The 13,504-nt window shown below is 36.2% G+C and overlaps 1 protein-coding gene across 1 annotated transcript; it reads right to left on the minus strand.

Moving 5' to 3' along the window:
- Nucleotides 1-474: 474 nt before the first annotated feature.
- On the minus strand, nucleotides 475-13,339 carry LOC129282032 (tetratricopeptide repeat protein 19, mitochondrial-like). Its single transcript, XM_064113404.1, has 9 exons — nucleotides 13,313-13,339; nucleotides 12,841-12,910; nucleotides 11,578-11,666; nucleotides 9,098-9,208; nucleotides 7,367-7,524; nucleotides 6,674-6,766; nucleotides 5,569-5,740; nucleotides 3,899-4,061; nucleotides 475-2,174 (listed from the first exon to the last, which is right to left on the minus strand). Exons 1-9 carry the CDS (start codon nucleotides 13,337-13,339, stop codon nucleotides 2,062-2,064), a joined length of 996 nt encoding a protein of 331 aa, XP_063969474.1. The 3' UTR covers nucleotides 475-2,061.
- Nucleotides 13,340-13,504: the final 165 nt, after the last annotated feature.

Below are 13,504 nucleotides of genomic sequence, written 5' to 3' on the forward strand. Positions count from 1 at the left end.
ATGATTGGCTCATTAGCATTTGTTTTGTATTCTCTCGATGATCCCTGAAATGAGAATGAATTCAGATTCACACGTGAGTTTCTGCACAAATCATTTCTGACATGCCTCAATATTTATTGTCTTTAATCTGCCATGCGCGACTGATTCGCCAAGATGTTGGTCTCATACTAAAGATGAGATTCCACTCTTACCATAAATATTGAATTTAGAGTAAATACATATTCAATAATTGTGAAATCTGTCTCTGAAAAAGGATTTTCTTTTTTGTGGGATGCACTGTATAACAAAGGGATGGAAAATCAGCGAGAGTGAGGGGGTGAAACATACAGGGAAAGACAGCAGAAGGAAATGTGTGTGTGAGAGAGAGGGATATATACAGAAAATGAGAGTGAGAAAGAATTTGAGTATGAGAGAAAGACTGGCAGGGCTAAAACAGTAAAACACAGGATAGAAATAGATCATTTTCCTTTTCTTAATGATTTCATAAAATCTGTTTTAATAACATTCCTTCAAATCTTTATATAATTATGCTATAACTCTAAACAATGTAAACAAATGAATCACAAGTAATCATCACTCAATATAACTAGTCCATTTGAATTGTAACCCAAAACAACATGACGTTCATAAAAATCTTGATCTAAACTCTATTTGCAATAGTGTGTTCGCACTAGATTTCTTGGTTCAGAGCTCGCCTTGATAGTGGTAAATTGCCACTTGGTCTACTTTTCATTTGGTCTCATGCTACCTAGCCTAATTACCATTAAATCCATTTACTGTTCCGTCTAATTTCCAGTGAGACCATACATACCCATTTTGTCTAATATTCGCCGAGTCAATATGATTAGATGAACTATTTATGAACCAAGTTTTCATTTGACAACTAGTGCAAACAAAAGTTGATAGAGGACATGGAAATTAGACCTTGCAGGCATTAGACTAAATAACAGATAGCCCAAGTGAGTATAAGACTAAGTGAAGGTTGGCCCACATAGCAATCAGACCATACTGAGAGTAGACCGAGTGGGTTTAGCCATGGTGGTTATACAGTAGATGATCTGAGAACGAGACCATGAAATGATGATGATGATCCACAGCATTTTATTGTGCCATATATCTGTCATAAACATTCATAGGTGCAGGCCTATCAAATTAAGTTAATTTCTACAGATCTGATGAAATAAGTGAGTTTTGAGGCACAATTTAAAGAGTTCAATGCTGTTAAGTTTACAGAGTGAAGGGCCAATGTATGTAGCAATAGATGAAAAGGAAGCGCTTCCATATGGATAAATGGACCAAATTGATATATGACCAAGTGGAAATAACCATGATGGTTTTAGAAGATCTGAAAATTGGGCCATATTCTGCTTGCAGACCACGTGGATACAAACCTTTCTAGTAGACTTTCCATTGAGATTCTGAATCTCAGTCCAGAATAACACCAAACATTTGTAACAGAAATCCTATCAATTCGATACAGCTGAGACATATTTCAATGTCCAAATAGGAAGCTTGTTATATGGTAAAACAAAAGTTTCATGCAGTAATCTTATCAAACGATTTCATGTAGTGAGCTCTCTGCAGATCACAAATATTTGTAATGTTATGTGGTTGTTCTGACATGGTTTCCTGCTTGAGAAATTACTTGTAGGTGCTGATCTCTTCCTCCATGACAACCGTATGAGTGACCAAGTATTTGTTCTCAAGACAATATCTCCTGTCTTCAAGAGTTAAGGTATGTGTCATGATAGGATGTTAGGTTCAGGATAAACCAATATGGTTTATATGGATTATAGTGAAAAGTTTGAGGTTGGGGACTATATTTGGCATGTACATGCTCATGATTTTCTAGGAAAGAGTTTGTCATCAGAGCAAATATGGAATTTAACTTTGTCCTTATGGCAAATACCATGGGAATGGCTAAAGCAGCCAATGTTTACAAGCTTTCCATGGTAATGGCAAAATTACCATAGTTACCCAAGTTTTGTATCTTCCTCGGGGGCGTTGAGATGAGATAAAGTCTTTCACTCCAGGTAATACATAACAAGTAACTGGACGCTATCATAAAACTTTCTGGAGGTTAGCCCTGATGATAAGTACTGCTTCTCGGTCACCTTCTTTCTCTGCAAGCTTCAATGCTCTCTTGTAGATGGTTCTGGCTTCATCTTTCAAACCTAGTAACAAATGACATCAAATAATCCTTGTAAATACAGATGAGGAGAAAAGTTTACATACACCCATGGAATTCAGTGTCACCACTGAACAAAAAATGTGTAATCTGAAATGTTTGTGTTGAGAAGTAACTCGCACAAATATGAAATGTTTTTGTCAAGTTTTTTATTTTCAATTTGTCTACAATATGAAGATTTTTTGGGGAAAAAAATGACACCTAAATATTTGTTCAGCTCCTGATGACAAAGGAATGTGATGAAGGGGTATGACATACTCATTTGTTTGAATATCAAATTCGTCATGATAGCACAAATAGTTTATAAGATACAGTAAATTTCATGATGTTTAGCAAGTGTCAACTTTTCTTTGAATTTACTGGATGTATGTAAACTTTTGGCCTCAACTCTACATGGTGGCACAAAGCTCAACAATATTTTTCAGTGTTTCTACCAGGCCTTTCTACTGTACATGGCAAGAAAAAAATGATATACATGTATATGCTTTAAGTCTAAAAAAAGATTCTGTTATGTACTATTGAAGAACCTTTGAAAAGAAATGCCAGCTGTAGTGTACATACCAATGTAATGTACATGCTCCCTAGTAATCTACATGCCAATCTAATGTAGATACCAATGTAATGTACATACTCCCTTGTAATCTACATGCCAATCTAATGTAGATACCAATGTAATGTACATGCTCCCTAGTAATCTACATGCCAATCTAATGTAGATACCAATGTAATGTACATACTCCCTTGTAATCTACATGCCATTCAATGACAATAGAACATTAGATGGATACCTGAATGGAATACCATTGACCATAGAAAGAATGTCTCTACTCTGAACTTCCAAGCCACTTCACTACTTAGCAGCCAAGCAGAGAGCACCTCCCCAAAGTCTCAGGTAAAGCCTTCATGTTCATGTGTACTTGAGATATTTAAAAGATTCAAAGTTGCATAGTCAACGTCATGACATCATTATGATACATGTATATTTATGGTGTCAACGGGTAAATATCATGTCGCGAATCATAATGAACTTATGCCTGTAGAAAAAAAAAACAACTACATGTATGGGAAAGACTTCCTTATGTCTCCTCCACTAATTAAAAAAATACTTCTCCAAAACCCCCTTCTTTCATTCTTATTTTCCTTCTATTTTTTCTTTTTACTTCTGGTTGGAGCTTGGATTCAAACCTCTCGCTGCAGAACGAAGCACCTCCAGTCTGTCACCTTACTCACTGAGCTAGCAGAAATTGTTGAAAGCCATGGGTTTCATAACGGTTATCGACCAATATTACGAATAGTCTACTCTCCAAGAGTATTGGGTATTTAGTTTTCTGACTAAATAAACCGATGCCAATGGGAATTACACACACTCAAAACTTTGACGGAATAAAGCCATATTTTGGTATGTATCCAACTTTTCCTTCCTAAATCTCTTAGATATACGTTAGATAATTCTTGATAAACCTTCTCCATACTTTTTTTTTCAATTTTAGTGGAGGGGACATATGGAAGTCTTGCAACAACAACAAGAGTCGACAGAAGCACGCTAGTGCTGGTGACAGCGGTCGGATTAGCAGAGACATGGCTCATTGTCATATGTAGCAATCTCCAGTACAATAGGCAGCAGTAGCAAGAAGACTTATCTTTCCCTAGCCAAAGGCCATGATCTTTATTGAGAAAATACAAGAAGGGTAAGTTCGAACTCATATTCACCTTTATGCATCTTGATAGAAGCGAGATTACAAAGGATGGTGGGTAATACTGCTGGGGATGACTTCTCGGCCAACTCTACTGCTCGTTCAACATGCTCAATCGCATCGTCTCGGTTCCCTCTCATATCACAGATTGTCCCCAAGTCATTCAGCAAGACAACCGTCTGTAGGGATTAATACATAGATCACTCAAGGGTTCATTACCATCCTGCCTGTGGGGAATCTACAAGTAGGACTATGGTATGCCAATGCTGTACACAGCACACAATTAAAAAAATCATTAAAATATCACTTTTGTGACCAAAAATACTAATTTCCATACAGTTGCAATTGATTTTCATTAGTAACTTGGGAGTTATTTTTGTATTCACCAGAGCACTCGAAAACTTGAATTTTGGGCATATTTTTTTTGTACACCCTCTATTGGTGGAAAGTAATATGGCAAGACAATTGTAATTTTTCAATCTTCAATCAAATTTACTTAAGAGCCAATGATGGTGTAATGGAAACTGACTGTCAAAAAATCAAGCATTTGTCCCAAAGAAAATAAGCCAACCATTGCCAACCTTATTTCACCACACAGGGAGTAGTAATGGAGAACAAGGTTATATCATAACCTTGTTCATTGAATGAGTGTACATAGATATGCATATTTGTGAATGATGAGTGAAAGGGAATGGTGAATGGGGGAAGGATAGAATAAACTTTGTCGTGTATTACTTTGATACATGCTGTCAACATTTCAAATGAGCTGCCTTCCATCAGCCATTATATTACTTCCTAAATGGGTACCAGCATTAACAGAATTTTACTGACAGAGAATGTGGCTAAAATGATCAAAGACTAATTTTCAACTGAATACAGGATCGTACTCGCCAACTGATGTCATACATGAACGTGAGAGGATCTTTATAATATTTATTTTAAACCACCAAAAATAAAGCTCAAAAACAGTAATCAATATAATTGTTATGTAATAAAAAATGTATTACACAAATGATATGAATGCAGAAGAAAACAATATATCAAATCAAATCAAAAGAATAGATATCATTTAAGAAAAAGAAAAAAAAGTTAATGCACAGAAAATTAAGAATGTGTTTTGTGATGTTGAAAACCTCTCATGCAGAATAACTAGTATATACTTACTGTCTGAAAACATTTTGATCCACTATCCTCAAATATTCCTCTTAGAAATGTAAATGGAATATTACTGGCTGCATGTGTTGAGTTATTCTTGCTTTATATTTACTTGGTATATTTCTCTGATAGTATATCATATGAGCTAAACCCATTCTATTATCAATTTGGTCTTAATTGCCATTCGGTCTACACCTAATTTGGTCAAATACCCACTGAGTCTAATGTCCAGTTGGTCTATTCTACTTCGTCCACGTTTCATTTTTAACTTTGTCAAATGAAAATTTTTATTTACAAGCAGTTCATCTAAGCACATAGACAAAGGGTGTTAGACCAAGTTGATATTAGGCGAATGGGTATAGCCTAATTGGAGATTAGAAGAAATGGCAAATGAGCTGAATGGCAATTAGACCAAATGTTTTGTAGATGAAGTAGGATTAGACCATTTTGGATGAGACTTATTTAACAGAAGTAGACGAAGCGGGAGTAGACCAAGAGGCAATGTATTCATGACCTGACAAGCATAATTACCTGAGGGTGTGGAGAGCCATCCACCTGAAGGTCACTTTCACATATCTCTAGGGCTCTCTTATACAACCTCTCTGCATCAGCTAGCCTGTTGGTCGCACCAAGAAACCGAGCGTAGGCATCCAGACACATACCTAACAAGGATTTCAGGTTCATTATCTTGTCATACATGTAGCTGCGGAGTAAATGTAGAATAAAGACAATGAGTGGTATTATTTTAACTTTAAAGTTGTGGTTTAACTATGGAGAGCCAATTTGGTACACATCCCTAACAGTATACATCCAATTTATCAACTCATTTGACATTCAAATTGTTCATAATTGCCTGGGAATGATAACTGAAGTATTTTCGTTCATTATGAAAGCAACAGGAAACAAAATAGTAAACATAAGAGTTATACAGTATAAACAGAATTTTTGAATTTTTGGCTAGCCAAAATTTTAGCACAGAGTTAGACCATGGTCTAATTTAAACCTGATTTCAGAATACAGGCCAATGGGTGGTATTATGGTAATTAAACTTAGATTTCACACTAATCTAAACTAGAATATTTAGCCACATTTTTATGGAATGCTGTTCTTTATAATATTTCTTCCATATTTGTGGCAATTGCAATGTATCAATCAATTCAGTATAATTTATTATATTTTTGCCTTTTCCTATTCTTCCTATTTCACGACTCAATTAATATCTGAATGAATTTTTGCAGGAGGATGAAATAATTTCTAATTGGTGAATGAGTTCACAACTGGCACTCCATAAAACAGTGGTCTAATACCACATGGGCTACACCCATTTGATCTACTAGTATTTGCTTTTTGGTCTACAGTATGCTTGATCTAAAACTGTAATGTCTAGTTTCATCTTCGCCGACTTATCATTTTGTACTTCTTCAAATGAAAATTTGGTTCTTAAACAGCTCATCTAAACATATAAACTAAAACGTGTTAGACCAAGTGATATTAAATGAAAATGGGTATGGCCAAAATGGGAATTTGACATAATGTTAACAAGAAGTGGTAATTAGACCTAATGGGAAGTAGCCAACCTGGTTGTAGACCAATTGGCAATTTACCATAATATGTACCAAGAGGAATGCTAAATTACCTTTCTACTGTGGAATCATCGGGTGTGTCTTTGAGTAGTTTCTCTGATGTGTCGATGCACCATTTGAATCCTACATCTGCTTCATCATTTCTGCTTGTGGAATGACAAGTTAAGAATCTCACAATTATAATCAACTCATAAAAAGTAATCTATATTCACTTCTGAAACGTATCCCACTGGATTAAATTTAAGGGGTGTTTCACAAAGTTTATTGTTTGATTCAATTTTGCTCTTAAATCCCAAGTACCATAATGCAGAACTCAAAGTCAAACTTAACTTTATGTAAAACATTCTCAAGATACACTTCAAAAATTTGCTTTAAGAAGAGTTTTGAGTAAACCAATCCATTTGTTTGATGCTGTCAGTACATGCAAACTTGGCCAAGATAGATTGTTTTCAGTCAATTCATGATCTTTTTTTAGAAATTGAAAAATTAAACCTTGTGACTCGATGCATTTTATTCCTTTCATATTTCACAAGGATAGCTAGCCCCCAAACTATGATGTTTTAGTTGCACTTTCCCTCCCCCTCCCTCCCTTTTCAATATATCCATCTATCAAATCTATATCTATCTTTCTATTCATACAATTATCTATGGTTTGCCAGGTAAGCTGGTGGGAATACCAATTTTATTCATATCTGTGATAAAACCTTTCCAATTTGTCCGCAGTTCTAGACCTTTCCATAATTTACCTTCCCATGCGTTCATAGATCCGAGAGAGCTTCAAGGAGATCTCTACTACTCCTGGATCCTCCTGCTGGATCCCTGAGCTCAACAGGAGCTTCAGTGTCTCCTTGAAGAGATTCTCCGCCTTCATCAACCGACCATGCCTCATGTTGAAGTTAGCCATCTGGAGAAGACAGAAATGGCATTACAATTCATTTATGATATTGCAGCTCCCGCAAATATACACAAAGGAATGCATATCTAAATGAATAAACAAAGAAGTGATTAATAAATACATTATTAACAAACATTCCAATTGACCAATTCAATACAATACATGAAAATACAGAGAAAAATAGATAAAATACAAAAATAAATTAATACAAATGGAAATAAACTGAATTCAATTAATTCAATCTGAAACATCAATCAGCTTTACAAGTTTGCATCTAGAACTTTATTCTACAAAGAAGAAATTTCAACTTTAGCTGAATGGAGTCAAAGTGATGATAAAATTTGATTTTGTACCAAAGAAATGGTCACCATTCGTGCATAAAGTAAGTCATGCATAACTAAATAATAATAATGATGACGACTACAAAGACGATGATGATGATAACAATAATAATATAAGGTATTTGTATAGCACATTTATCCACCTCAGTAGGTGCTCAAGGCGCTCCTGTATTACCCCGGCTAAGCTAGGCAACCAATTCCAGTCCTCACAGCTTGAGGAACTACTTCCTTCCGGTACCCATTTACCTCACCTGGGTTGAATGGGGCGACTTGTGGATAGATGTGGCCCAGTGGATTAGTCTCCGGACTTAGAAACAGAGGGTCGTGAGTCCAAATCCCAGCTATGGCGTAGTTTCCTTCAGCAAGAAATTAATCCACATTGTGCTGCACTCAACCCAGGTGTGGTGAATGGGTACCTGGCAGGAATTTATTCCCTGAAATGCCGAGCACGTAAAAGCTGCTTGAGCTACAGCCAAAGTAATAATATGCAAGTCCTTTGGAAGCGCATAAAGACGTTATTCATAATATGTTATGCGCTGCTATACAAGAACTGACTATTTTTATTACTTGCTGAAGCAAATTACGCCATGGCTGGGATTTGAACCCGCTAATCACTGGGCCACAATGCTCCACACTTAAATACCAACAGTTTTATGAAATACCACCATTTAGCTCTAGCCAGACTTGATACAATCATTTGGATGACCTACCATCGTGTACTAATAGTATGGTCTGTGAAATGGTCTAACCAAGATAGATAGGCCACTAACACCAGACTGAGGATGAAGCATCATACAATAATATGCACCTTTGTTATGCACTGGTATCCATGATGAGTAGATAATGATGGCATGGTTAAAAAAGGAAATACAAACATATCAAAGGCTAGTCTGAGTGGTGACAAGACATTCCCAATGATACATTGGCTCAGAGGGCATAAGGTTAGAGTTAGGATTGTAATAGAGTTTTTGGTTCAAAATAATGTAACAATAAGGACTAGGGTTTATCTAATTTCGAGGTTATTATGCTTGGCTTAACATGCAGATTTTCCACTGGAGCAATTGCCATGAAACCATCTGAATAGCCAGAATTTTAGTGAGTTATTGTAGATGATGAGAAAAAGTAGTAAAAGTATTACGGATGTCTGAGGAGTCTATTTGTAGGAATAGCAGGTGTAAGAACATTGATTTTCAAATCAACCGACTTTAATAATTAAGCCACCATCAGCGACAAACACTCACCTGATCATATGTATAGAGTAAAGCTTGTGAGTTCTTCTCCTTCTCACACATAACAGTTGCCTGATGGTAGAACTTGTCTGCATCTTCCAATCTATTCTCCCTCTCTGCTATCTGTATGGGATATTAATAATGATAATAATATTGCACAATAATTGCAAGACTCTCGTTATGAAACATCTCAGTTCCCCAGCCCTGCCAAAATTGTCGAGCGGAAGACCGCTGCACGCACGGCTTCACAACTCCCTCCATAAGTAGCCGCTTGCAGCTCCATGCATGGCTAGCTAGCACCCACATAAACATGCACAGCGCTAGCATGCACCATACATGTACTTACAGTACCACAATCCCGTTCTGTAGTCCCCGTTTTTCACACCGCCTGGTATATATTTAGTTCCCAAGACCCCTTATTTTACCCTCTTGTAGTCAGTTTCTTAGACTCCCATTTCAGGGTTTCGTGAGGCACACCCCCAGCAAAATATAATTTGAGTCCCCCCCAGGCCTATGGCCCTCTATTTCAAAGTCTAGACACTAATCCACTGGGCCACATCACTCCACCTACTGGTTATCAATCAATAAGCCAGTTTGAAGATATAATCTGAGCATGTGGGGAGGAACAACATTTTTGACCAAAATTTTAAAACCCAATGGCCAGTATTCTGAAGTCGGGTTTAACTTAAACTCAGGTTTAAAGTTGTAGTTTAAGTATGGATAGCCAGTTGTTTCATAAATCACTCACAGTAGAGATATCATATTTCAGCTCGTTTGACTCTCAAATCATTTATAATTGTCTAGGAAGTATAAATAGATGATTGTATTCACCATTGAAGAATCAGGAAAGAGCACAGTAAATATAAGAAACATACAACTTTATAGAAATTTTGACACTTTTGGCTTCCCATAATTTTAGCACAGAGTTAGACCACGGTCTAAGTTAAACCTGACTTTAGAATACGGGCTATAAACATGAAACTCTATTACCTTACATAGCAACAATTATTAAAGCAAACTAAATTCCAAACACCAATCATAGAATAAATTGTTTCTAGGTAATTGAAGAAGAAAGGTGCATGCATAAATTGGAATGGCCTATGGAAGCAGCCTATGATGGATCCATTGGATTTATCTACTTTTCAATCGGGGAATAAAAGCTCAAAGTAAATCATAAGACATCTCTTTCTTTGTGTGTGCCTGATCAATGCACAAGACTTCTCCATGTTCTAAAAATGATATATGTGGATAGTAGAGGTCATTTGTGACCACTTGATACTTGTAATGTTATTCTGATAGAAGTTCCATCTTCTAGGTCAAAACAACAAGGTGGTTCACGAACCACGAATCTCACCTGATATCGTGATCGATAAAATATGCATTGATCTTTTGACCTTATCATCCTCATAAACACATGTGGTATTACCCAATGGTTATTTGTATAAAGTGTAAACACAAGTGATACAGAAATAAAGAAATAAAGCAATTTGAACAAAAAACTTGACCTTTTGACCCCTAGACGACCGTTGATCCCATCACACTAATGGACACACATGTGGTATTACCCAAGGATCATATGTACCAAGTGTAAACACAATTTATGCAGAAATAAAGAAATGAGAGTAATTTTAATAAAAACTTGACCTTTTGACCCCTAGATGACCTTTGACCCCATCACATTCATTGACATACATGTGATATTACCCAAGGATCACATGAATCAAATGTCAACATAGTTAAGGCAGAAATAAAGAAATAATAACAAGTTGATCAAAAACTTTACATTATCATTTGACCTTTTGACCCCTGTATGACCTTTGACCCCATCACCCTCATGGACACAAATGTGGTATTACCCTCTCATATGTACCAAGTGTTAACGTTGAACAAAAACTAACATTTTCAATTGCCCTTTTGACCCCTATATAACCTTTTGACCCCATCACCCTCATGGACAGTGGTACAAGTATTACCCAAGGATCACATTACCAAGTATGAACGTAATTGATACAGACTTAAAGGAATGAGAGCAAGTTGAACAAAAACATTTTGGAACAGACTAACATACCAACAGGAAAAGTAATTACGAGGTCTCTACTGAACTTCGTTCAGGCGAGATAAAAATTAAATATATTTGTGGTAGTCAAAGCAGTACATAGACCATAAGTATGTTTGTGAAGAAAGGTGGGTTTTGATTTTCATAACTATAAAAATCGAACTTCATATAAAAGTAGGAGAGTGGCATGTAGTTTATACAATAGAAGGCAACACTTGAATTAGAGGGTATATTGTTGAGATAACCTCAGTTTTTTAACATATTAACAGATTATTTCTAAATTGTAGAATATAGCTCTTTGAGATGCCACAATTTATTTGTTTTCATAAACAAAGTCAACTACCCAAATCTACATCTTTAATTTCTTAGAACTGACTTCTGGTTGCAGTTATGTGCTACAATAAAGTGCAAATTGAGATTTTCAATTGAATCTTACCACTGCTCTAGCAATCATCATTTCTATTGTCTCTTTCTTGTCTTCCTTCCAAAAGCTGAACAATAAACTGGCAGAGCACAGGGCAAAACCTGAAAAAAGTACAAGAATATATATATCACAATATCTATACATCGAAGAGACGTCAATGTCTCTTGTAGACATCAAGGAGTTCATTATTACAAGTCGAGAGATGTAGAAGAACATAAAGGAACTATAGGACATATTACAACCTTAGACATCTCAGAAAACATATACACTGTATTTTTTAAAGCCCTCCAAAGGCTTTTATTGAGTCAAATAATTTCAATATATACACAAGTAATTTTATTCCTAGTAGAGGCGCACGGCCAATATGGGAGACTCTCTCCAATAGGGGAGACAATCTCCCATATTGGAGACTTGCTTTGCAAAAGGACAAAAGAAACAACACCAACAAAAGCATGATTTTTTGCACCCAAAATTTTGTCTCACTGAGGTCAGAAGCCCATTTGTTTTGTGTGTGATTGACAACAAAAATCCTTATCAAAACAAAAGTAGACGGTGAATTTTTAAAGTAGAAGGTGAAAAGGGGTAATTTTTCATGACGAATCTCCTTATCACATTTTTATTTGCCGCCAAGGTAATCCTTTTGCAGCAAATGTAAACAAAGGAAATTGGTCTCCAAAACTGGAGACTGTCTCTGAAATTGGATACCCAAATTCTTTACAAAAGTCTCTGATATTGGAGATACATGTATTCTCCCACATTGGAGACAGTCTCCAATATTGGCTGTGCGCCTCTACTGATTACACAATCAATAAATGAACTCAAAACAATAACGGCACTTCACATTTCTCTAACTTAGTCTAAGTAAATAAAGAATGAAGTGATATCCATTCCATGATTGTACTTGTAGACAACTGGGTGCTGAACATTATGTTTCCAAGCAATCTAGGAAACTTCATAATGCATTTCTTGCAAAGAGTGAGCCTTCCCAGTAAACTTCCATTCTTTGATTTCTTAGTACATATATATATAAACTCACAGACTGTATATCCTCCATTCTTTTTTTTATAAAGTGGGGGCACATATGGAAGCCTTTCAAAACTTTCTTTTTAATGTGAAGAGTTCCTTATAAACAAGGATAATTAAGGCAATAAAATGGCAGGTGACCTCAAATCATCATCATGGACATGGTTATAGCTTTTTAGTTGACAAAACTTTCCATGAGTCACCAAACTTCAACCAAGAAAACTAATGGAATTTGCTAAAAATTTACACTACCGGGTATACCAAATGCAGGCAGAACAGCTTCAGGTACCACCCCTGGTGCTCTTTCTTTGAAGAAATGGAACTCAAGTTAGGGCCTGAGCTAAGTTATCTAACAACATATTTGACCTAAATTAACCGCGGCGTTATTAATATTAGCTCTACTACAATCTATATTAGGCCTATAAGCTATAGCTATCTACGAATTATTTGTAGTATGATCTAGCCATTCTAGGCCTACCTCCTATTCCAAGTGCCAATGAGAAGTTTCCGTTACTTTTCCCCTGAGAATAATCAAAAGATCGACGACCCCGTGCTTGGCCTTGGAGATTTTGGAAATGCGAGGCCGTACAAAAGGCAGCGGTGACTCGCCGAACACTTCCCCGAAAGTTCCGGCTACACGATTGACCACTTTCCGGTGGGAACAGCGGAGGTGGATAACATACGTGTCTTTTGCAGTTTCTAGCCATCAATTCACAGTTTTTACTGTACAATGGCTTCCAAATAAAACCATGCTTACGAAAATGAAATGGTTTTGGCGAATTAACAACAAATTCATGAGATATTCGGAGAAATCTTTTAGCTAGAAATTGTTCCAAGGGCGCAGCCATCTTGATTCTGTCAAAGTTCATAAAATGTATTCTGAGCTTAACTTTTTCAAAGCCTATTTTTTCGTGAC

This window comes from Lytechinus pictus, chromosome 18, assembly GCF_037042905.1.
Source record: "Lytechinus pictus isolate F3 Inbred chromosome 18, Lp3.0, whole genome shotgun sequence".
In the NCBI taxonomy this organism is placed as follows: Eukaryota; Metazoa; Echinodermata; class Echinoidea; order Temnopleuroida; family Toxopneustidae; genus Lytechinus; species Lytechinus pictus.